The sequence below is a fragment of the Hoplias malabaricus genome, chromosome 14 (assembly GCF_029633855.1).
Source record: "Hoplias malabaricus isolate fHopMal1 chromosome 14, fHopMal1.hap1, whole genome shotgun sequence".
NCBI classification, from domain to species: domain Eukaryota; kingdom Metazoa; phylum Chordata; class Actinopteri; order Characiformes; family Erythrinidae; genus Hoplias; species Hoplias malabaricus.
The window spans coordinates 35,241,230-35,268,164 of NC_089813.1; the positions used below are offsets into that span (position 1 = coordinate 35,241,230).

At 39.7% G+C, this 26,935-nt stretch overlaps 2 protein-coding genes across 4 annotated transcripts in view; both read right to left on the bottom strand.

Moving 5' to 3' along the window:
- Nucleotides 1–6,314, bottom strand: part of dab2ipa (DAB2 interacting protein a) — a 135,499-nt gene extending 129,185 nt beyond the window's left edge. For both annotated transcript variants that reach the window (XM_066643524.1, XM_066643523.1), the window contains exons 1-2: nt 6,175–6,314; nt 635–731 (exon numbers count right to left, since the gene is read on the bottom strand). In XM_066643524.1, the coding sequence (XP_066499621.1) occupies nt 635–695 (61 nt within the window). In that variant the 5' untranslated portion in view covers nt 696–731; nt 6,175–6,314. The remainder of the gene's footprint in view (nt 1–634; nt 732–6,174) is intronic.
- On the bottom strand, nt 6,010–26,559 carry phf19 (PHD finger protein 19). 2 transcript variants are annotated; one of them, XM_066643529.1, is made up of 15 exons: nt 26,422–26,559; nt 25,360–25,563; nt 24,087–24,168; nt 23,674–23,769; nt 21,540–21,634; nt 20,838–20,986; nt 19,766–19,861; nt 19,176–19,244; nt 17,955–18,075; nt 17,524–17,591; nt 16,732–16,881; nt 14,432–14,498; nt 13,611–13,696; nt 11,354–11,449; nt 6,010–6,454 (listed from the first exon to the last, which is right to left on the bottom strand). In XM_066643529.1, exons 2-15 carry the CDS (start codon nt 25,537–25,539, stop codon nt 6,133–6,135), a joined length of 1,677 nt encoding a protein of 558 aa, XP_066499626.1. In that variant the 5' UTR covers nt 25,540–25,563; nt 26,422–26,559; the 3' UTR covers nt 6,010–6,132. The 2 variants fall into 2 exon arrangements, with proteins under 2 accessions (XP_066499626.1, XP_066499627.1); XM_066643530.1 differs by lacking the exons at nt 20,838–20,986; nt 21,540–21,634; nt 23,674–23,769; ... (1 more) ...; nt 25,360–25,563; nt 26,422–26,559 and adding an exon at nt 20,078–20,220.
- Nucleotides 26,560–26,935: the final 376 nt, after the last annotated feature.

Below are 26,935 nucleotides of genomic sequence, written 5' to 3' on the forward strand. Positions count from 1 at the left end.
CAGACAGTCACCCGGAGGAAACCCACGTAGACACAGGGAAAACACACCACACTCCTCACAGACAGTCACCCGGAGCGGGAATCGAACCAAGGCTGGTTTGAACCAAAGCTCCAGGTCCCTGGAGCTGTGTGACTGCGACACCTACCTGCTGCACCACCGGGCTGCCCCCGCTTGGAATCAAGACATTTTATTATCATAGAATATATTATCGCCGTCCAAAGAAAAGAGAGGAAAAAACCTTCTTAGCTTTCGATGGAAGTCAAGGTAAAAAGATTTTATTGCAAGTAATTTTCGAGCTTTTCTAGTGGTCCATTCATCATGAAGTTTGAACACAAAGTGAAGGAGAGCTATCCTATACGTTATCTTATATTTAATTAAATTTTGATCGTCAAATTTAAAGATATGTCAACCCTGCAGATCATTTGTCCTGATATTACCATCATATATTCATCTACCGAGGGAGAATCGCAGACAACCACAATGTGGTCAGACAAGAGGAGTGCAGAAACAATGTCAAAATTGGGAGAGTAAACACCCAATGAACTCCACAGTCCACAGTGTGATTAAGAGGCTTTAAATGGCCTCTCTCGCTCTGAGCCACAAGGGAAAACTGTGGAGAGCGGTGAGGACTTACCGGCCACTCCCATCCAGCCTTGGTGCTGACAGCGGGTCGTGATCGGCGCTGACCTTTCCATGGTGGAGCACTTCTATCTCTCTGTAGCTTCCTATAACTTTATCACAAACAAATTTACTTTAGCTTCCTAATGGCAACAACCAGACATTACTAGCTAACCCCATGCTAAACAAATCAGCAGGACTTCTACTCCAATATGTGGTGGAAGTGTGAGGGGTTTCATCTATCAGAAGAAAGTAACACATGCCCAAAACCCCAGCTGAAAGTGGAAGCTAGCAGCGAGCTAACCTCCTTTAACACCTTAATGAGATTAATGGATTAGCTCTTGGGAGAACAGCCATGGCCTTGCTTTGTGTGTTCTCCAGGTTTGACAGAATAATGAAAGCGCTGCTCACTCCCAGATCATCTGGTACAACTAATACATCTCCGCATATGTTCAATTATTTAAAGAGATCCTCCAGGTCTCCAGTGAAAACCCAGGTTTAATATCTGTGTGGGGTTTAAATGCCTGAAGATGCATTAGGACCAAAATAAGGAGTCATTGCTGCGGCTGAGAATTTCTGCTTTTAAACTGCAGTGTTCCAAAGACAGTCTCAAATATAAAGACAGCCAGTGTCCCTTACATCAGCCTCATGTACTTGGGGGTCAGGACTTTCAAGCTGCAAGTAGGAAGAGTAGGGTGGAGATAGAGGTAGAGTCTAGTTGCATATTCATAAATCTGTATGTATTAAATGAATGTAAAAATATACTGTTAGATTCATTCATTCATTATCTGAACTATTTCCCTTGAGTATTTTCTACGCAAAAAAATAATACCCGTCAGTTCCACTGCTGTAGATTTAGGACACTGAACACTGTTCAGCAAATCTGCCACCACACCCTATAACTGTGTGTGCGCTGTTTGGAGGACACATATAATAACAAGCAATTTAACATTAACAATGGTGAAAATAAATGGAACTACATTCTCCCTGCTGCTGAAAAAAGGTCACAAGACACAGATACTAAAACTCTGGCGCCCTCTATAGCTCTTTTCTTGTTATTCAGCATGTTTCATTAAACTCTTAGATGAATTGTCTTTGTATGGCTTAAAAAAATGTTTTAAAAAAAACTACACAACATTTGCATTCCACAAGACGCGAATACAGTTCTCAGAGAAAAGTAGAGTAAATAACAAAGGAAAATCATCTTAAATAGATGTAGCAGATCCCGGTCTGGACTAAGAACAGGACTGACGACAACAACAGCCACAACCAAAAAAAAAAAAAAAACACATTCTGAAAAAAACGTTTTTATTGTGTAAAACTCAAGTGAATGATTCATGAATGACACATCAGTAATTACATATTGCAAAACCTATGTTAACACATATCTAACATATTTGATGAGTATTGACATAATTAAAAGACGACCTATATGTTTCTTATGTACAGCTTAAAGCATGTTACATTACAACACTGTTGTAGGAAACACTACGTTATCCCAGTTTATAATAAAAACCCCATCAGGATGGATTTTGTTACTTTTTTGAAGAGGTCTTAGTTTGAATGCTGTAGCAGAAATAAAGATGAACACAGTTCTCTCCCAACGGAAAGCAGACCAGAAAAATTCGGTAGAAAGCGATGCGACATCCAATCTGCTAACCCAATTAATCCAAGCAGCTCAAAGAAACACTCTCACTGGGCTTTTTGATGAACGTGACTGGTGGCCCTAGTTCTCCACCGTCGGCTATTTCAACATAATGACCACAAAACTAGGAACAACTTCAGAATCAGCAGCTGCTCTACCAACCGTTGCTTAAATGTGATCTACCAAGGTTAACATTTGAGTCATGGTTTGTGTTATGCTTTAACTATCGTACTGGAATTTGCATGAATTTGCATAAAATGGTCGCAGTTGGGGAAATATTTCAATAAAAAATATTTTATATATCAACATGATGCACGAGTAAGTGCTGTGTATAAAAGACTTTTTTTCTCTTCTAATCAATTATAAAATATACGACAAATCAATTAACCAATAGCTTGCATAGCTGATAAAACGTGTTAATAGTGCAATACGATAAAGGGGGCTAAATGTTTTCTCCAATTATATACATGTAAATAATAAAGTATATTTAATCTTTTTTAACACTGTAACAACTAATAATGTCCAATAAACTCACCCTACTAATATCATACACAGCGAGATCATATTTCAAACCTAATCTTTCCAGTCAACTGAAACTTGGGGAGATGACAGATTAAATCCACCCTCCCTCAGGACACAAATACACAGCCATCGCTGAACAAACTGTGAGGAAGACCATCTTTGGAAATGGCGCAGTGTCACAGAGCGTATTTCTAAAACACGAAATGCTATAGGAGTATATTAAAAAGTGGTTAGACTTGTCTAAGAGGACCAAAGTGTTCTACTGCAAATGGATATTTACACTAACTAGGAATGTGCCAGGGATGAGTAGTTCTGCTCTGAACCACAGCACTGCACAGTCAAGTAAATCATGACAAAAAGCACCACCAAATGTGTTTAAAAATGCTACTTGTTTATACGATCTTTAATCAGTGATCCAGTAAATTCATGATGCGTGGTGGTGAAATACTGGATGAGACGTTACATTTCACGCCTTTTCATAATGCCCAGCATTATCACGAAAACATAACCTTTGACCTTGCAAACCAGAACTCTCATTATGATCACTGAAGCTTTATGAACCATCTACGAGCAACTGCACAGCTTTTGATTGACATCCCCTTATATTTTCCTTGCGACACCGTAATAAAAATAGACAAGGAGGAATAATCCGGGATCTGGTCTCCCTCAAAACGTCATGATTTAACAACAACAGTTTAATGTTATGGTAGAAGGCATTATCAGGCCAACTAAGCTAAGGGCATGGCAAGTGTTTGTATGTAATGTACATAATCTGGATTTGTTATAATCTTTGATTGTTATTCCTATAAAATATGCAGATAAAAAAATTCAGTATTCATTCAATATGCAACCTTGACGTTTACAGTGTGGACAGACTGAAGGACTTTGTTCAATTGTTTGCTTGCGGTTAGGACAAGGTGCTATTTGTTCCGGTGAAAAATTCTCCCGTCACTTGACTTCACAGTGCTGTAGCTTTGAGGACCAATTCTACGTTTATTGCTTGCTCTACCATATGCTAGAAGTGCTTTGTAACTGCACCATCAGTCTAATCGCTCTAACCCACATCTGCCAAGTCAGAGTAAAAGTACGCACAATTGAAAATACTGTCGTACAACTTCTTAAAATAGCACTTGCATTGCTTTGGTTATGCGGTCACCTAGAAGTAAATGCAAACTGAAACATGATAAAAGTGCAGACTAATACCATTTTAAAACTACTAACACACCCAATGTTTTTGTGTTTTTTTTTTTTAGAGTGTGCAAAACAACACTTGTACCTTTACCTCTGCAGAACTAGACGTCTACAACACTCACAGTAAATACTCTTTATAGTGTAGTTTTTTTGTTGGGTTTTTTTCTCACCAAAAGGTCTGTATCGTTGAGAGATGACCATATTACATATAATCATCTGATGAAGTAGATCAAATCTACTGGCATATTCATGAGCATTAAGGTAATTAATCATTAACTACTTTTAAGGATTTCTTTCAACCCTAAAAGTAAAATACTGGAATATAGTTCTGGCCCTTCAAGATTTGTATACAGCCAGATAGTCTTGGGGTGACAAACCCCCTTACGCAGCAAACGAGTACAGCTTATATTTGTCAAGCTGAAATGCCATTTAACTCAGATACAGGTTGAACATTCATCAGCTGTTTGTTGTCATAACATCTTAAATGGATATTAACATGAACACGTACAGTTTGGTTGTCAACACTGGTTTGTTACTTAAAAACACTCAAACCAGTCCACAACCAAAACTGAATGAAAGAAACTAGAAATATATATGAAAAATATTAAGGACTACGTTTTAAAAATGTGAAGCAGACAGTTGAGGCTTGTCTGTTGATAGTGCCCTGTCAACAGGACATCATGAGGATGAATTTTAAACACTTCAGTATCCGACGTGGGGTAAGCTTTCCCATATAATATGTTTTCCCATACAACGTCATTTAGTTGAACTAAAACATAGGATGTTTAGAACTGAATCATGAAAAAACGAGAGTAAATTACAGAGGAACTACTTTGGTCAATGGTAACACTTTTTCTAAAATCAGTGCCCTTCAGATCCAGTTCTGCAGAATCACAGCACTGCACAGAGTCCTGAATAAAATATATGAATTTAAGCTTTTGTGAGATTACAAGTTCATTCCATTTTAAATACATGTATTGACTGCATGTTGTCACAAGATTAAGGGAGAAGAGCAGATTAAAATGCAGAAATGGTCACATTTGAGCTGGCTTAAAATGTTTGAGTCTGATTTTCATATTGCAGTTATCTGCATATTAGTATCATGTGATCAAATGACAAACTGTGCAACCATTTCTGCAATTCTACAAATATTTTAATGCAGGTGTGCTTATGGAAAATTAGGAGTTAGGTGGCCCTGTACAGTTAAACTTTTCATTATTATGTTCTTATTAAACACTTTATGAATTTAGTTAGTTACAGTTGTATGCATATTTTTGGACATCCCTTGTCTTTTGATAAAAAAAAAAAAAGGCAACACTTCTTCTACAGGTAAAAAAGCATTGTCATTCCCTGCATATTTTAGTGTAGAATTAAAATTTGGAACATACTGGAAATAAATAAACCTATATCATATATAAGGCAGCATGGTGGCGCAGCAGGTAGTGTCACAGTCACATTGCTCCGGGGTCCTGGGGCTGGGGCTGTGGGTTTGAATATCTGTGGGGAGTTTGGTGTGTTCTCTCTGTGTCCGTGTGGGTTTCCTCCAGGTGCTCCGGTTTCCTCCCATGGTTAAAAACACACGTTGGTAGGTGGATTGGAGACTCAAAAGTGTCTATAGGTATTGAGTGTGTGAGTGAATGTGTGATCGTGTGTTGCCCTGTGAAGGACTGGCGCCCCCTCCAGGGTGTGTTCCTGCCTTGCGCCCAGTGATTCCTGGAAGGCTCTACACCCGCCACGACCCTGAACTGGATAAGCGGTTACAGATAATTAATCAAATGAATGAATATATCATATATATCCTTACTTTTTTTTCTAGAGGGTGTATTCCATTATAGTGTATATATATATATATACACACACACACACACACACACACACACACATATATATATATATATATATATATGTGTGTGTGTGTGTGTGTGTGTGTGTGTGTATATATATATATATATATATATATATATATATATATATTTTTTTTTTTTAGAAAATCAAGAAACCATGGGATATGAACAAGCAATGCCCAAACATCTACATACAACTGAACAGAGCAGAACAAGCACTAAACCCCTGATCTGTGGACTACTGTGGCTTCTCAGGACTGGAAGTGGAGAACACTGAGCTGCAATTTGTTCAGCTTTTCTCCGTTAGGACCCTCAGTAGGGCGTGGTACCCTCCCACTCCACCAGGTACTGCACCTTGCCCTCTGGGGTGATTCTGCGGGCCAGGACCTGGTACTTCTCACCACAGGTGAGACGGCCCGCTGCGCCAAAGTAACTGGTGATGGAAGACTTTAGGTGAGAGAGAGACGAGTCGTCCTCGCTGAGGCTCTCAAAGGTGTGGCTGTCAATGGCACCTGGTGGCTCGTCTCCTGGTAAACCCACAGGACTCAGCTCACTCTCCATCACCTCCCTCTTACTGGCCAATACACTGTAATTGGACGAGGGCAGCTTCCTCTTCCGGCTGCCCACATTCTTCCTGCACACATGAAAGAACAATGGATCAGTGCCAGAACAAGTAATGCTCAACTGCCCTCAAGCTGGAGTTTAGCCAAGATCCATTTTACAACAAGTGCCGGGTGATAGGGCGATATATTCAGACTGCTATTGTCTCTGGTGTTTCCTCTTTAAGGCAAACTCCAATACACCATGTCAAAAGAATGTCGACTCACTTTCCAACCATTAAATTCAGCTAAGGGGCACCCACTGAGGGCAATGGCACAAACCACCATAGAAATATCACCCCTGAGAGAATGGGAGGCTCTGGAACAGACAAACAAGTCTAAGGTCCCCAAACATCAGCTAAATGAAATGAATGTGGAAATGTCGAAAATCATGAAAAGAGTGGAGGATATTGCTTTATTCCTGCTCCATAGGTGGGTAATGTAGACTTATTTTAGCCGTTTCACATTATTTAGGTAGGATCACACTGTAAATTTGTGAGACTGCTAACTGCAAAAATGTAAACAGACCGAAAGATCTACAAAACTAAACAACTTGAGTTACTAATAAGATTCTGTGGTAATTCAAACAGTGAATTAAAAACTTAAAAGGCAAGTTAAACATTTGCCACGTACAAAGAACAGTTGTTTTTCTCCTTAAACATACCGTTCTACCTTTAAAAGGCACAGAGATTCTGAAAGTAAACAAAGAAATATCAGTTCCTCACAACCGTATACATCACTGTGTCTGAACATGGACTGGAAGCAGTGCTGGGCAATAAAACAATATCGATTTGTTTCGTGGTTAATATTTGCTCGATAACAATGATAAGCTTTGGGTAATAGAGCGCAATAACCCTTCATTTCTATTCCCGGTTAGCCCTGCCAGCTGCACACTATCAGGCACGTATAGTCCTGCTATTACGGTAAATGAACGTAGGAGACCGCATTAAATTAAGAACGTATACAAGACTATAGGTTTAGTTCAAGTGCTTCTGTGTGTGTGTGTATTTTGTATATATCTCTGTCTATATTTTTACTAGGATGTCCTTTGTTGCAAAATATTGTGATAAATATCGAGATCGATCAATACAGAAAAACTTATCGTGATAACATATTTGGCCATATCGCCCAGCTCTAACTGGAAGGTTATTCCAAAACTAGGGAGCTCTACATACATAAGGTACAGAAATGCATAAATGAGAACCTTCATAGTAGCCAAATACAATCTGATAAATGAGGCTTGTAATTTAAATGTAACTCTGGTGAAGCAGACCTTAGGTATAAAGAACTGTCATAAAATGTAATGTTTATTTACAAATTCTCAGGTATGTCCTAAAATCTTTACATTATGTGGAGGTTATTTGCACGTACAAATTTAATTTACAGATATGTTCTAAAGAACCATCCACTGAAATTGGAGCCTAAATGTATTTATTTTGTATGCCACTAGATGTAGCTGTAGTTCACTAAAAGATATTTCACATTTTTTAGTGCTGCTGCCTGGCTCTGCAGTCGTTTTATCATACAAAGTCCATATGGTGTAGATGGACTTCCCACTATTTGACATATTCTTTGTTAAATCTTTTTAGGAGTTTCCAAATCTGAATAAAACCCTGTAACTTTATTACACTTCCAGGCTGAGACACACCACTGCGGCGGATTGAGCAGAGACTTGAAAACCCTGTATAGAGTTGCCCTGTTTGCGAATGATTAGCGCTGCTAAAACAGGAAAAAGAGCACTAGAGTATTAGTACATGAAAGCAGTTCATGGGAAGCAAATACATGTAAGTGGCGTGTCTGATCTATCCCACTGTGAGCAGGCACAGTAGGAGATGGCCCTGGGATTCCAAAGCCTGCATTGACTCGTGCCAATATTTCCAGCCACACATCGACATACACACACAAATTTGTGTATGTTCCAATATTCTCTAATCACGCTGAGCTGTGTGAGAGAATGCTAATGAGGAGTATACATTCGGAAATAAATATATCTGTCAGCTGAGACTTTTCTCAAGTCCCTTCTATTCTGATTCTCTTTGAGATGCATACGCACGCACTGATAATGTAAGCACAGGCCCTTGGATTCTCACAGCAAGCCAAATTGAATGCAGCAGGACTGGGGTAGGGGGAAAAAGGGGAATGAAACCGATTACTGACTACATCCTGAACTGGCCCAGGGGACGTGGAGCATCACAGCCGGGAATTAGATGAGCTTCAGACGTTGAGGATAAATTGCAGCATTGGAACGCAGAGATGAAAAACATGACGCATAAAAAGTTCAGTCACAGAATGTCAATAATATCCTGGAACGTCAGATTTCAACTCTCCCAGGAAATAAAGCACATACAAGGAGAAAAAAAGGAAAGTCATAAAAAGACTTTAAAACGCGCACACACACTGAACAGGGCTGAAGAGAGAGCTCTGGTGATGTCTGTAAAATGGCCCAGTAGCATGCTCACATAGCGCTAAAACTGTATTATGGGCAAAAACCCTACAGGCCAATTTCAACCATAGGCTACAACCTAAAACTCTCTCCTCACAAACAGTCTGAGAGTCTCCAGCTAAGAGAGAGCCACAAAGGACTGCTGCTGATCTACCAGTGCCCGTCACAGTAAATAATCCATAATCTGTCATCATATTTCTCTGCGGGCTGTCAGGGGTGGTTAATCTAGCGCCGGGTGAGGTGACGGACGGCTGCCGCTCTCCTTTAGCTCCAGGGCAGCACTGACTTAGCTGTGGCAGGTGAGCCACTGCAGTGACAGCTTCTTGTGCTCCTGCTGAACACTTTACCCCGCACAGTAAATCAAAAGGAGATGGGACACATCCACTTTTGAGGAGAGTTAAAAATCAAACGTTACTCTGGGTTGGGCTGTCATGGGTTAAGGGATTGCTTTGAAAGCAGAAGGAGAATGGGTTAGAATGGTAAAAATGAGGCAGAGCACCAGAGAGAGACTCTGAGTCAAAGCAATACTAACAGACACTGTCAGTTTCTGTTTCAGTCGTTAGTGTGAGGGTTGATTAGTATTTTCAGAGCACGATAATTCGAATTTATAATCAGACTGTGTTCCTTTCAAACCACAAGTCACACGCTAGGCTTTTGGCTTTGATTTATAGGAATGCTCAAAACTATTAGATGTCGTCTATTGCCAACATTGACATCAGTGCATTATTTGTTCTTCCTTAGCCAACAAACATCCAGATATATGAAATACTCAGGACCGGAAAGGGATCCAACAGATATCAAAAAATCCTGAGCTCAATAGTGATACTGAACTGTTAAAATTCAGATACCAATAAAATTGCTAAAATAACTAGACATTGTCAGGTTTTAACTTTACGCTCCAGTAGATTTGGTTGAACAGTGATTTACTGACACATTGTTATTGGTATTTTCATTTTTTTATAATTACCTAATGTGTTTTGTTACAGAACTGAGATCCAAGATGTGTTGACAAATTGATGGAGAGTCTGCTATTTTCAGTGCATTAAGTTGGCCTCACAGTCAGGAATCTGTCAGTTGCATTCTGTTTGGCTATCTGCCTCTTTCTACACATCATGCCAAAATAGCAGACTAGTGTTTGGTCCTTCAGCGTTTCAGTCAAATTTCTTTTCCAGCAGTAGTAGGAGGTTTGCCATGTTAATGGCGAAAGGTGAGACTAGCAAAGCAGTGACTAAAAAATAAAAATAAAATAAAATAAAAAAGAGCTAATTATCCAGGCCTTTTAAAAATGGCCAGCATATATATATATATAAAAATCGATATATCAGAACACAGCCAGAAAATTTATCATCTTTATGTCTTTGTATAAAACTTATTCTTATATAACTAATACTGAAGTACACCTATTGCTAAAGGAGTGAGTTGCTCTAAAAGCATTTGCTGTTTCAACTCAAGTGTTATTTGCTTCTATTTAAAATCAAAATACAAACAACCTCTATATTTGTAACTAAAATAATTAAATCTAAAGTTATTAATGTAATTTACACCTCTAGTTTATTCGGTTGCAGTAACTGACTCCTACTAACTATTGAGTCTTATTGTAAATACTGACAGACCACGATAAACTATAAGACAGTCAAACTTTACAGCAAACAACTTTTAATAACTAAGCAAAACATTTAAGCTGTTTTTTATGCCAAGTACTTACAAACTTGGCTTAATTAACTAAGCAAAATCTGACTCTTAAATGGATCATATCAAGTGCTAAAAGTTCTATGCAACTGGGCACGGAACCTCCAGCATGATCTTCTCAGGCTATATTTATAGCCTGCTCCAAACCATCTGAAACCTTGTGAGCTCTTTCGATGTTATGGTCTATGAATTCAATTTGGCATCCCCTCAATAGCAAACCATATCCCTGCAGCTCAGCAAAATACACTGGTCGGTCAGACTTACAAAATGGTTAGAGGAATGGCTCCCAGTTGGGACAAAGCCAAACTTAATCTGTTCAGTCGAACAAAGCAAAAGCTTGTGAGATTCAGAATGGATTTTGCTAGACTACAAAGTTTATATCATTATGCTCAGATTTATGTCATTTGCCCATTCATTTCAGTAAACAGCACTCTGAATCCACACTACATGCATGTGAAAGGTATATAAAGTAATCATTTAGAGTTTTATCACACCTAGTTTTTGGATTTCTGCTTCATTATTTCACAGCATTTTTGCTGTAATCTCATATACGCTAAATCAGTGTCTTGGTTTCATGTTAAAGAGAACACACATCTCCATAACCACAGAGATACAGCAACTAGAAAGAAGAAACACTAACAGACAAGCATCAACACCGCAGAAATAACATTTCATTAGATATTGAGAACTGAAAAGCATATGAACTCTCTTTGAAATATTCATGAACAATTAAGCCTCATACTGCACTAAGAAGAAGTACCAATGTTCATACAAGGAGGATTAAACAGGATTTTGAAGATACCTGAAGTCATAAGACACACTGGTGGTGGCAGAGCCTGATGTGCTAGCAGCATCTGTGGAGTCCTGATCCAGACTGAATGTCCGTCCTGAACTAGTGCTACAAATAGAAAAAAAAAAGGAAGTGTGTGAATGAGAAGAAAAATAAGAGTGAATAACCTACCTTTAATACATTAATACATCCCTTTGACCATTTAAAGGGAATGTCTGTGATTGGGGGAACATAGTTCTCTCTGGTTGTTTACATTCAGTAGCTCTTTTATGGTGGAATGTTGTGTTTGAGTGGGGAAAAAAAAAGATTGTTGTTTGTACGTGGCTGAAGTTTGTAAGTTTTTATTCATTGTTTCAGTTATCACAGAAACTCAGGTGTAACTCGAGTTGTTGTTTTGTAGCACTGTCGCTAATGCAGTTAGCCGTTTCCTGAGTTTGGAGACGTTTCCTGGAGGTGTGTTCTCCCTGTGTCTGCGTGGGTTTCCTCCGTGTGCTCCGGTTTTCTCCCACAGTCCAAAAACACATGTTGGTAGGTGGATCGGCAACTCAAAAGTGTCCGTAGGTGTGAGTGTGTGTGTTGCCCTGTAAAGGACTGGCGCCCCTTCCAGGGTGTATTCCCGCCTTGCGCCCAATGATTCCAGGTAGGCTTTGGACCCACAGCGACCCTGAACTGGATAAGCGCTTACAAATAATGAATGAATGAATGTTCTGTCTTTTGCAAGGCTGCCTTTTGTTGCCCTTTTAATTATAGTAAAAATGAAGCTGAGCAGAGTTATAAATATCTTGACCTGAGTACCTTTTCCCATATTTTCATTGTCACCTTTTGGAAGCCTCTTACAGACCCGAGGCAAAGATAAACTGCCTTTAATCACACCAGCTGTCATGCGTTCGTTAAAAACTTCCTTGTTGGACTTTGGGAGTATAATGGAACTTTATTACGATTCAAAATGTTGCTCTCAGTGTAGTTCACTACTTTGGGAGTTGACCACAAATGGCCTTTTTAAAATGCCCAAACTCTATTTGAAGCTCCTTTTCTCGACTTCAACAAGCCCTCATAGATACCTTTTCTTACATCTGAAAGCTCGGTTGTGCTCCAATTGTCCCTGCAGTGTTTACCACGTGCTTATTATTCCGGCCTGCTCGGGAGATGATAACCTTTACTGAGAAGTGTAATTAAATCACTTCACCCGCCGCCATGTTGATAAAAATGATTTTTGTTGGAAGAGGGGAAAAAATAAGATGGAGTAAACCTTTTAGATTTTTCTAAAGGGAAACACATGCAAATGAAAGCAATTGTTCAGAAGCCAATAAATGGGAGTTTAATTCAATTTGGAGAGCGATGGAGAAAGGTTAAGCATGCCACATGTTGACAGAAAAAAGAAAGAAAGAGACAGAGGAGCGGAACTATATTATTATTAAATGATTTAATTATTATCAAGTGCCTACACAAAGAGAAGCAGTCTTCCATGTCTTAGCCTCTGCAGTGCAGCTACATCAATCAACACCAGGTAGAAAAAACATGTTGAAAATAAAATCTGCTTCACAATTTAGCCACACGTGATTTTTCTGGTTTTAAACTTTCCTGTGGATCCTGAAGTTTGAGTGGACATGAGAACTAAGCTAACCACAGAGAGACGCCTTGTTACCCCAACCTAATTAAAGGATCTGTTTACCTACCTTGTCTATTTTATTTTTCTGTAGAAAATACCCTAGTAACCTCTTTGTCTTAAAGCTTTACAAGAGTGACTGTTAAATGACAATGTAATGTAGCTCGTTAGTTCCACAACTAAAGCCAATAATGTGTGTGCTGGGGGCAGGGGGCTGAAATCATACATGTGATGTTGGCTCATAAGCAAAGTAAACGATATAAAAGCATGTAAGCTGTAGTCTGCAAGACTTAGGCTCACCATTAAAAAATTAGTACAACACTATATTTAATGGCATCAATATGTACAGCATTTGTGCTGTGTAGCCTATATTTCCTTGTTTTCTAAAGGAAATCAGTTTGTTCACATTACCAGTAAATGGAATAGATCTTTTGGCAGCTGTGGGAAAACACCCTCTCAATCATTCACTATCTGATCTTGAGTCTTGTAACAAAGAGACAACAATTTGTTGCTAATTAAACTGATTAAATTATTTCACTTTTAAGAAAAATTGCAACACTCCTAATTATCTAATAATCAAATGATATTTAACTGTAATGTGTTCCTTCCTTCAGACATGTGAGTACTGATCTATGCACGACAGATCTGACAGCTTCATCTTACCTTTTCAAGCTCTGCAGCTCATCGAGTGTGAAGTCAAATATATTAGCCATGTGGTGATTGGAGCTCCAGGTGGACGTCAGCTCATTCTGCAGAGAAGGTTCCACACAAAACATTAAATGACAACACAATGTCCATTATACAGCTCTGAATCACTGACACTCGGGGATAATTACCTTGCACTTACCGCAATGAGCTATGGGCATCAGTGGTATTATTGCAAGTCCAATGGGCTGTTTGAAGCTCTTTGCATTTGGGCCACTTCTCATGCTATTAGCTATTCTGTTCTATTAGCTCAGAGTGTCAGGAGGTTACTAATAAAGCAAAACATGTCTGGGGACTAGACCTCTCTGTGGGATTTGTCTGTTAAATGCATCAGGAGTGCAATGTAATCCTTTAAGAATAGTCAGAAACAAAGAGAGACAAAAAGAGAGAGATAAAACAAGTGACAGGAAGGTATATGTGGCATGAGGCAGATCAGAAGGCCCGGAAATAAAACCACAGTTGTGGGAAAGGACATCAAAGCTAATCTAAAAGTGAACTTGAGAAGACTGAATCTTAAAAAAAAAAAAAAAAAAAAAAAGTCTTGACAGGTAACAGAAAAGAAGAGAAGAGAAGAAGAGAAGAGAATTGCTATTGCTTGTGGGATGTGGTAAAATAAGAAGGAAAGGTTTGGACTTTAGTTCAGTGCTAAGTCAGAGTTTAAGACAGAAAGGCAATTTTAAACGGCACAGTGAAAAATAGGGTCGAGAACACTTCGTGCAAAGACTCTGCAGTGAGACGTTTGGGGAAAAAAAAAAAAAGCAGGCTATTGAAAAGCTTACGTTGGGAATAGCATCCTCCAGCAGCCATTTAGACCTCTTCTTTCTTCTCTTCTCCACAGGAGCACAGCTGCCGCAAAGATGCAAATGCAAAAACAACTTCACTTAATCACCACTATTCGGCACTATGACAAATAAATATGCAACCCTACCAATTACTCCTTACAGGCCTTTCTGCTAACATGCAAAACATGTCATTACTCTATTGGTTAAACAGACACAAAAGCCAAAGACAACAACTTGAATTACAGATGTTCATTTGAATAAACTACAAGAAAAGGACACTTGATCTGAAAGGCATTTTCAGTATCAAAGCCTTTTTTGCCTTTCCAAAGTATTTGCTTTTTCAGTGAATTAATGCATCCAAGACACACACACCCTCCCCACTGAAATAGCAAAACTGAAGGCAATTATTAGACAAATTTCTTTTGTAAGAGTCCAAGATGTGCAGGCTGGCATGCTGAAATGCTGAGACCCTGTCTGAAATTCTCTCTTCCAAAAATAAATAAATAAATAAATGTTTTGTTTTTTTCCCCCTCAGTGAAGCATTTGTTTGCTAGGTGGAGAACAGTTGGGTGCATCGAGAAGCTCATTTTAACTCACTGGCTGTGAGAGAAGAGCGACTGGTAGGGGGTACCTGCCATAATTACCTCCCCTCTTGGCAATTTAATCCCAATCAACACTTCAAAGCTACACTAATAAGTAAAACAATTTTCAGATGCTCCTGGGTGAGATGAAAACGATAGCACTGTGAGACTCATTGCATGTAACATTTCTTGAGCTCTGCAAAGGTGTTGAGTAAACACGGGTATTATTTAGACTGAAAATCACTGCAGGCAATGCTGAAATACAGTATACCATATTCAAACAGCTTACAATAGCTATGGGTAATGTTCTCAACCTCAGTAAACCAAATTATTTTAGAGCTGTGGTTACCGAAATGCACATTATACATAAAAACATATTCTACTCATAAATATGACTCCATAAAAGTATGCCATTTTCAAAAAGAAATCATCATTATAATGTATAGATAAACAAATATAGGCACATCAAGGTGCTCATTAAGTCACTGCTGTGTTGAGAAGAGCCAGTTGATATGGTCTGGGCATCTGATAAGGAAGCCCTTAGATGCCTCCTGCTGCAGGTGTATCAAGTAAGGATGACAATCATACATAAATAAATACATAGATGCATATAAAGCATTTTTTGAAGCAGATTTGATTTATTTTATTTATTGAGTTCAACTTAACGGAGTGTCCTCTCATTGAGGATTTCAATCCCAACAGAATAACTAACTAAAATAAAAATTTTAAAGACAGTAAACAAAACAATTATTTTTATTATTTATTTATTAATAACTTTAGCCTCTACAAGATTTTAATGAATTCATTCATTCATTCATTATCTGTAAGCGCTTATCCAATTCAGGGTCGCGGTGGGTCCAGAGCCTACTTGGAATCATTGGGCGCAAGGCGGGGAATACACCCTGGAGGGTGCGTCAGTCCTTCACAGGGCAACACAGACACACACACATTCACTCACACACTCACACCTACGGACACTTTGGAATCACTAATCCACCTACCAACGTGTGTTTTTGAACCGTGGGAGGAAACCGGAGCACCCGGAGGAAACCCACGCGGACACGGGGAGAACACATTTTAATGAATTATGAAAACAAAAAAAATATTTTAGGCCATTGTTGAAAGCAAGTATTTAAGTACTTATCCAGAAATGTCAATAAGTTTGTAAAATGTTGTCAGGATCCTTTTAAATTCTCCTGCTGCTCTCCTACAGTGAGAAACACAGCCTGACTGAAACAATCATTTAAGTGTATTTTGCATTTCAACTGAATTTATGAAAGACTGTGTAATTTCATATTATTTAGTTAAGCCCATTTCAGTTGTTTACCCTTATTTTAAAAACACTGCAAAATAATTGGGCTACTAATATAATCAATATTGACAACCCTGCGCATGAGCCTTTCCAAGACCACAGATCCTAAGAACAACGGTTAGCTGCATGTGCTTATACCAAAAACTGAACCAAACCTAACTGAGGTATATTGTAGTGGTGTTTTAGAGAGCTTTTGTCTCTTACAACAATAGAAGCAAGAGCTTTACTGAACAAGTGCACGGCATCAACGCAGGAAAACTTCATATACTTTATGAACAGCAAACACAGGGTCATGGGATGTAACAAAATAAAGTACACTTGATAAAGCAATGTGCTGAAGCATGCATAACCTTCATGAGATGGAGTTTATTCAGTGAACACAATGCCCAGTGCTATCTACTCACCCATTCTGCACACCTCCTCTCTTGCATCCCTGGCGGCCCTCGCTCTTTGGGGCCTTTTCTGGGAAAAGTTTGGAAGGAGGGTTGGGGGGGACTCGCGTCCTCAGACGAAAGATACATTTTCTCTTTTTGATTTCCTTCCCACAGAGAAATCTACAAACAAAATGTTTTAAATTAAAATGACAGTTGAAATTTCGCACAGTTCCCAAATGACATGAAACAAGCAAGTTTCACTGATGCAAAGCACCAGTAGCTACTTGAGCGCCAATCTCGAGGAAACTAAAGTAATAAAATAAACGTGTAGCACCAACCATAATACATTTTGACTATATGTGGGTGGAAACGTATTGCAAAGAAAATAATGTAAAATTTATAAACTACTCCAATGCCTCAGAAACATAAAGCTCAAACCAGATTTCACACTTGGACCACATTATGTACACTATAACTGCAACACACATCAGCCAAAGCAAAGTGGTCAGTGGCAGATAATGATAGGAATGTATGTTGAATCATTTTGATCATGTATGCCTAGTTAGGATATTTTTGTGTCTAATTATGTGTAACAAAAACTATGAGGTCAGTGCATTTGTGCAAGTTTGTTTAACAGACTTTCTTTTATAAACTCAAAACTAGTTCGGGAGCATCCGTGGCACTGTTTCAGCAATTCCCAGTCAGGAGTTTAGCGGCTGGTTCTAAAGCTTTGGATTATATTAGCAGTTCCCTGAGAGATTAACACACTGCCCGGCCGGGCAACCACTTTATAGAAAGGCAGAAAAAAAAAATGTGTCTTACTTGCTTTTGTACTTGTTAAGAGCATCAAGGATGAGCTGGCCTCTCTCCGAGGGAGGGGTATTGGTGAGCTATTGAAAAAGAAAAAAAGTTTAAAGGAAAACAGACCCTGAGATGCACCTATATATACACAATTTTTCCTTAGCTTGGTGTTTGGAGCTGTCATTTATGAATGAAGACAAGTGAGTCACACAGCCTTCTGTTGCAGCTGTTATGCCTCTCAAGCAGCAGTGTGGCTAAATTGGCAGTGATGTTTTTGTCATACTGTACATGACAGCATGGAAAACAACAGAATACTTTGACATTAGAAAAGAACTGAAGGAAAACAATAGCAAGTGTGTACCATTGTCCATCTGTGCACATATATAGCTACCAATTACAAGACGATTCAAAGACATATGCTGTTTTCAGAAAGCACTATCTGGCAGTCTGACCTTGCCCAGCTGGAAATGATCCCAGTTGTTGCTGATGAAGCTGAGGATCTCTTCCAGTTCAAAGTATTTTTTCTTACTCTGCACTCCCAGGTTATATAGGGCAAGATGGACCACATCCACCCTGCCAATGAGAGATAACAGTCAATTAAAAAAGTATTTGAGTGGAAAGAAAGCTTGTCAGCAGAAATTTAGAGGTGATTTAAAGCCAGTTAGACAGAGCAGCAAAAGTTTAAGAAGCCTTAATTTCCTGGAGAGCCCATCCCAAAATCTACATAATCTGTTACTTGCTGTATGGAATCCAAATTAGAATGCATCACCAGGGAAGAGATTAAGAGCATTTAAACACTGAGACCTTCCTGGCAGGATGAAGCTTAAATCATGGATTCTTAACTTTAAGGGCTGGAGGAACCATTAGGTTCACTTTTTTAATATACGGAGGCAAGCAAGCAAAAAAAATAACACCCTATGGTCTATAACAGCACAATTAAAGCTGGAGCACTAACATTTATCCTTGTAAAGTCATCATAAATGCTTGTTGAAATAAACTGAACTAGTTCATATTGAGAAATGTCAAGATCCTAGGTATGTGCTGCTGGTGAGTGCCTGTACTGGCACTGTTTTAGTTTTACACCAATTTTATCTATGCCCAGTCATGATACACTACATTCTATTAAAGACGTAGGTAGTATTTCTGAAAATCACATTACAGATAGACATGATATTATTATAATACTATTATTGGTTCTGAAAACAAACAAACAAACAAACAAACAACATAAACCCCCTAGCATGCAGTTTCCTATTCAGAGCCCTGCTTGCTTCTAGGACACTATTTATAAAAGAAGAGGTGGGTGATATGGTGACATTATTTCAAAAACACAAGCAAAGTTTTATTTTTTAATTGTTAGAACGGCCAAATTCTATTTAAGAGTGGCAAAAGGCAGAGCTACAGTATACTTTGGTATAACTTGATTTGTTTTTCATCCAACAACACAGGAGTTCAAATGTCATGTGTTTATGATTCGCCAAAAGTAGTGTTTTCGCACTTGGAATCCATTCCAGAAATGCAGCATGTCCTTGACTCTGGGAAATAGCTGGATGCTTGAGACATCACTAGGAGGCTATTGTCTACATCAATCATATCTAGAACTTTGACTGTATAATTTTGACACAAGACTGGAAGCATTCATTTGTGAAGTGAAGTAGTGAGAAGGCATTTACCAGCGCAGAGCCAGACGTTTGATGTACTCCACTCCCTTATTGCACACCGCACAAATGAACAAGTAAAACCTGCGGAGATAAAAGCAGAAAGAGACAGAAAATCAACAGGGAGGAATTTAAATGACCAGCCTTTGAAAGGAGAGGAATGGAGCTTTATGCAAAGACATGGCTATTTCAACACAATCATTATGATCTCTTACATTCCCCTAATGTGCGCTGTTTCTTTCATGAGTGCTGTTACACTGAATGTATTGTTGTAATTCATTCATCATAAGATGCCATCAACAGAACATTTTATAATGGCCGTCATTACCTTGGCTCTTTTTAACCCCTCAAAACCGCAACTCATTACATTCTAAGGCTTTTGAGTTATTTTTTACAGAAAAAGCATGTGAAACAGAAATGCAGACCAGCCTTCAGTTCTGACCTGACATGTTAGTAATAACGAAACATATGAGCCATTTCAGAAGTAGTACAGAAGTACGAGTTCAGTCATATTAATCCTTGGAAACAGCTGTCTGTTAATTTTATGCATATAGCAATTAATCATTTCTCACTCATGGCTCACTGTACAAGATGAGGGGACTCACCTATCTCCAAACATCATGGATTCTTGCAGGCACTGTGTGCAAGCCTCATGAAACCACTGCTCACAACGGAAACACTGCAGCATTTTAAGGTACCATCTGAGGCACATAGAATAAAAAGATAAAGGGAACCTATATTGCACTGTGTCTTTCTCAGAGAGGGAGCACAGAGAATTTCTAACAGCCCAATTAAGAGCTGCACAATTACAAACATCACTAAATCAAAGAGCATGGAAAGTGCAAGGTTAGCTAATAAAGAGAAAGTACTGCAGGGGAATTGGAAATGGCAGCAGAGGGGCAGAATGGTCCACTAACGTTTGGTGCAGCTGGTCAGCTTGGTTTAACATGCGGATCTCGCTTTGTGTCCTTTACAGAAGCAAGCAGAGCATATACTCCAAAGAGATCGCCACAGCCTTACAGCCTGGCCATTAGTGCAGTGTGAGGGTATATTTCTGGAAGCTGGGTCATACTGTGTTATGATGAGAGGAGAAGAGTGGGTGAGACAGAAAGAGAAGTAATAAGAGAAGAAAAAGAGGAGAAAACAAGAGACAGGAATATTGCTACAGAGTAAGAAAAAAATCACCAGTTTTAAATAAAGACATCTAATGGTAATGCTAAAGTAATAAAAGATTGATGGTGGTTGGGAAATAAGCAGAGAGAAAAAAACAGGTAAGGGGAAGTCTGTAGAGAGAAAGAGGAACCAAGGAAGAGAGAGCAAGAGTGAGCGAGGAAAGAAGGGATGAAGGGAGAGAGAGGTAGTGAGGGAGAGCCAAATATCTACAAGGAAAAAAGAGAAAGAGAAAAGTGTTACAGCAGAAGTGAAACAAGATCAAACCAGAAAACACTGAGGCATAAAGACAAAAACCAAACAACAACAACGAGAATGGAGGAAATATAGAGACAAACCATTGAGAGAGAAATAAAAGATGGAGAGGGTGATAAAAACAGAAAAACTGTGACATATACAGAGAATGATAGAGATGGAAGAAAGCCCAGAAAGATAGAGATGAGGAAAAAAAATGGAGGGAAAGAGAGCGGTAGAGTGTGATGGAGAGAGACAAAGAGAGAGACTCACTCTCCAGGTCCTCCACAGTAACAGTAGCATTGCTGGTGATTGGTGCGATGCAGTGAGTCCCACTCTAGCTCCTCTGTGTTGTAAGTGAGGACCTGCTTCATGGCCTGTAGAGCTTTGGCTATGGGGCCCTTCTTAAGAGCGCCCCCTTTCTGTCAGATATAAAAATACACATCAGCAGGCTGGCACCACCGAGGCTCTATGGATTCATTTAGTTCACCTGCCAACAAGTTACTCTACGGGAAACTCGACTCAGCCAGGTTGAGTCGGTGTCTCAGTGCTCTCACTACATTATGCACTTATCGTGAGGCCTGACTGAGTCAAATGGAAAAGAAGGAAATGGGACAAGGTAGTTCAGAAAAATGCTGAGTTGACATTTGCATCAGACATTAATTTGCAGCCACCACAGATTATTTTTCTGTGGTAACCTGCATAAGGTTGTCCCCACACAAAAATAAACTAGGCAAAAAACAATTTCTAGTGCTATATAATTTATTTTAAATTCCTATTTCTATTATAATTATAATCATATGCTGTGTTATTCATATTTCCTGCATTTTGCCGTGATTTTCTATTTGATTTCTGATTCTTATTACATGCTGTGGTGTATGATTGTTAATGTTTAAGTGATTAAAAACATATTAAACAAAGAAAAAAGTAAGGATAATGGGAACAAGAAAGAAGAAGGCATGAAAACACACTTACCCTCACAGCTAAGGCAAAAATGCACTTCCTGCAAAACCACGGTGAGAGGTCAGCCGAACTCTCCACCTGTGGCATATGGCACAGCTGGTGGTAGCCTGATGGAAATGAATGAAGAGGAGAGAAAGCATTTGACAAAAGTCTTGTCTATGAGCCAATCAGAGCTGTAAATATGTGAAGGAGAAGAAATGCAGCGTGAACGAATCCCTCTGAGTGCAGGGAGAGAGAGAGAGCCAGCTGCAAGTCCCATGTGAGTCATTACATACAAAGCAGTCTTAGCCTCTGCCTCATCAAAGAAGCTCAAAATACTCCTGTTTGCTCGGCAGACTGTATGGATTTATGTGATGGAGTAATTATAACACAGCTCTGTCCCAGTTAGAAACTCATAGCTACAAATACTTGAATAATAGTCGTTTTCCTACATCACTGAATCTATAAAGGGATGAACAGGGCTGTCACTGTTGACTGTATGGTATAATAATGTTAATAAAAATGTTTATGTATTGTGATCAGGGCGGCACGGTGGCGCAGCAGGTAGTGTCGCAGTCACACAGCTCCAGGGTTCAGTTCCCGCTCCGGGTGACTGTGAGGAGTGTGGTGGGTTCTCCCTGTGTCTGCGTGGGTTTCCTCCGGGTGCTCTGGTTTCCTCCCACAGTCCAAAAACACACGTTGGTAGGTGGATTAGCGACTCAAAAGTGTCCATAGGTGTGAATGTGTGTGTGTGTCTGTGTTGCCCTGTGAAGGACTGGCGCCCCCTCCAGGGTGTATTCCTGCCTTGCGCCCAATGATTCCAGGTAGGCTCTGGACCCACCGCGACCCTGAATTGGATAAGCGGTGACAGATAATGAATGTATTGCGATCAGTATCAGCCACAAATGTGCACAGATCAATTTCTGCAAGTCCAGGTCAAGCCTCAAGTCTTTTATGGTTGAAAAGCATGAATGCCATCTGGTCCAGCCAATAACATTATACTGATATTTCTTATTTAAATAAAGAACAGTCAAGAACAGCACATCTGCATGTGTGAACTCTCACACAGAGAAATAGCAGTGGCTAAGAGGGCATTGGTCCAGTTTGGGCTTTGCCACTGGTTATTGGACATTAATTTTATTGTTAAGCGGGCTGTTGACATTTAATAAATATACAATAAACATTCCATCCATTCATTATCTGTAACCGCTTATCCAATTCAGGGTCGCATTGGGGCCAGAGCCTACCTGGAATCATTGGGCGCAAGGCGGGAATACACCCTGGAGGGGGCGCCAGTCCTTCAGAGGGCAACACACACACACACTCACATTCACTTTTGAGTCGCCAATCCACCTACCAACGTGTGTTTTTGGACTGTGGGAGGAAACCAAAGCCCCTGGAGGAAACCTATGTGGACACAGGGAGAACACACCAACTCCTCACAGACAGTCACCCGGCGCGGGAATCGAACCCACAACCTCCAGGTCCCTGGAGCTGTGTGACTGCGACACCTACCTGCAGTGCCACCGCTCCGCCCATACAATAAACAATAAGCAAGAAATAAAAATATAACTGAACTTGCCAATTCTGTGGTCAGTGTTATCTGTGGCTGTGTGCATGCAATAGATATGTTGTGCATGGCAGGGACGGAAATGAATGCAGGTCACCAAGCAAACAGGAAAAAAATACGCAAAGAGTATAATAATAATAATTATTATATTAAACAAAGATTCACAAGTCCTGAATCTTTAGTCCAAGATACCTCTCTGGTATTTGCATATATGCAGGATTCATAAAAATACCATACAATGAGACTGGTCCACAACTGATTGGCATGAAATTAAATTAGTGTGTGTGTGTGCGACACACACACACAAATATTCACACACTCCAGTGTGGGTTCCTGCCTTGCACCCAATGATTGATTCTGGGTAGGCACCTGCCCCACCATGACCCTGAACTGGACAGGCGGTTACAGATGATGAATGAATGAATAAATGAATGTGTTGTCAGTTCACCCTGTATAACTTCATAACTTGGAGGCAGCACAAAACCTGCTTTAATAAAATTTAGCCCAGTTTACACTGTTTCCCCAAAGTACTCAGTGTCATCCAAATATGGACCAAAAACCAACATTCTTTAGATTTAGTGTTGTAAAGTGACTCACCTATTCCACATTTCCCGCAGATAAGAATTTTATTATCAGACACCATAGTCATCTCAGAGCACACAGAGCATTTGGGCTCTTCTCCCGGGACGCCGGCTGAGAACCACACAAAAACCACCACAGTTATTCAGCAAAGCACAATTACAACACATTTCATACCATGCATTCCACACTACACAGAAAGAAAAACGCAAAGGAAACAATAAAGCTCCTTCACACTGATCCGTCGCGCTTTATTTACTTATGCAGTGATAAATTAACTCCATGTTAATTGAACTTCATGTAGCACTGATTAATGAGGGTAAATCAAACGCAGAGATAAGCAACATGCATGACACACTCTCACTCCATTGAAACTATAGACTATAGCACAGCAGAGCACTTCTTTCAGGAGAGGAATTAAGCATTCCTACCATGCTGTATGTCCTTCCACAGAACCCAGAACTTGGAGTTATCTTCAAACGTGACAAAGCAGCTCTGCTTTGAAGAGCTCACCTGTAGTTTGTCAAAAAAGAGTAAGACAGGAACATGAAAACATTACATACTTTTTTCAATTCTCATGCGTTACAAATGCAGTATGTAATTTATGTTTTGCAACAGAGAAATGAAGTAAAACCATGTGTGCTGTCAATACACCTCACATACCTTTAAAACCTTACACACTACTGTTTAAGACAGAACAGGCTATACATATTTGACAAATCAGTAACTCATGTGTAACACATGAGTAATATATGACTAAGTGAGTAACTAACATTTTGCCCTTCTACCACAGGGTACAGCATGTACCATGCAGCCTACACGTTAATATTCATAATAAAACATGTGATATTAACGCAAACTTCCTTTTAGCTGTTCAGTGTTTGAGTGGACAGACAAGGTAATACCAAATATATTTTTAAATATATTTTACAGTCTAATAAACATCTTAATAAAACTGAACACCAGTTTCCTTACACCAGACATTTCCAGGTCAACAGTACACACCTATTCATTCATTCATTCATTCATTATCTGTAAGCGCTTATTCAGTTCAGGGTCAAGGTGGGTCCAGAGCCTACCTGGAATCATTGGGCGCAAGGCGGGAATACACCCTGGAGGGGGCGCCAGTCCTTCACAGGGCAACACAGACACACACACATTCACTCACACACTCACACCTACGGACACTTTTGAGTCGCCAATCCACCTATCAACGTGTGTTTTTTGGGACTGTGGGAGGAAACCGGAGCACCCGGAGGAAACCCACGCAGACACACCCGCTGCTTCACCGTGCCGCCCTAGTACACACCTATGTCCTACTTAATTTTTCGAAATTTCCACATCACTTACTGAGATACAAGCAAAGTAATTCAAAGAGATTTAATACAATAAATAAATAAATAAATAAATAAGGCATTATGATATCTATGTAAAAAAATGTAATAAATACAAAACTGCTAACCTGATACCAGCTATCCTAACTGACCTGAAAACCTATACACCATACAACCTATACTAGGATAGGGTATTTTAAATCAAATCACTATGAAAGCATTTTTAAGTCATAAAAGTGATGACAGGAAGCCTGGACCTGGTGACAAATCAAAGGGATTTAAAAGGTTAACCAATACAATATGTTGTAACAGGCACTGGGACATGCCCTGCTGCAGACACAGGTGAGTATCAACAGTGACTCCAACTCACCCTCTGGATCTTTCCCAGGTAGTAAAGGCCGTCAGACCACCGGCACAGAACGTACTGTCCCACGGTCAGACTACACTCCAGGTCAATGGAGTTCTTTTCGTGCTTGGGTAGCAGTCGCTTGGCTTCCAGCTCCTCCGGACCCACAGCCAGGTAGCTGTCCCGGTAAGCTCCCTCCAACATACTTACCACACACACCTACAGTTTCTAAAGGGAGACAAGAAAACACTGAAGATGTGTGACTGGACCATGACCCCAGCATTGTACTGCAATTGCCAGATGGTCCTCACATATACAGAAGCTTCTTCCAGGGGGGGTCTCGTGTTATGGAAGACACTTTCAACAGTCAAAACTAGGCACATGCACAGTGAAGTGGGCAGCTGGGCTTGCGCAATGCCAGCACTCATTCTTAGATGACTGGATTTTTTTCTTTTTTTTCAAATCATTTACAAATTCTTAGAGTGTGATTTCTTTTTTCGGGCAGGGGTGTTGTTAGAGGGTGAGGTGGCAAGTTCAACAGGAAACTAAACTCTGCTTTTAAAGGAGCAGATAAATGCTCTATTCAAAATGTAGCTATATAGGACACGACCACAAACTGTTCTCAGTGGTGATGGTAGGAACCAGACGTCTGACATTCTTACAACTCTGAACTCAAGTGTAGGTTTTGCCAATGGCTTTGGAAAATAAGTTAATGGAGTGTCATAAACTGTGACAGCTGTTCTCTGTTTCTAACACTGTAAAGACATCTTTGCTACTGAACTAATCGACGATGGGCAATTTCAGAGCAAACCACTGTGTATGACGCCGCTTTATGTCTAAACAGGAATGTCCAGAAGTTGGTGGAGTTCCCCTTTAAGGGGTGCTCTCTGTAGAGGATGTGTAACTTGGAGCTGTTTGACCAGGGGTGTTTGCATTGAACTCTGTACACTGAAAAAGCGAGGGGACCTCAAGGAAATATTGTGGTTTGAAGTATGAAAATCTAAAGCTATGCCACAAACGGTCACCTCTGGCGGTTTTGATTCACGTATCAAGTTGTAGTTAAAAGAGCCGAAAGAGAAAAAGTACCTCCTCGGGCAGCAGTGGGGACTGTTGATGACTCAAAATCCGCCAATGAGTAAAAGCAAATGCAGCAGAGACACAGCAACGATGTCAACCACCGTTAAACTAACCTGCCTGCCTCCAGACCGCAGTGTCACCTAAAAGATCATATTTTCACACCAAATGAAGGCAAAACTATTGATTATGCTAATGTTAAGCTAATGGAAAATACTGTTACTGTAAGCAAGGATGGCCTTTCTCCTGAGGTACGAACCCACAAACAGCTACACCACACCGTCACATTAAAGAAAACGTAGTTGTTAATAATAACGTTACTTTTGGTATGTTTCTGAGAGAAACAGAGACTATACTGTTTTTTACCATTACTTGCTCTCATAAACTTCAATTTACAACCTCATACAGACCGAAGACACGGCTACTAACTTAAAACGCTGCAAAAATCAGTATTTGGCTGAGTTTCCACTGAGTTATAACATTTAAATCACGTTTAGCGACTTGAGCTAACGGCTTTTTCCCTCCC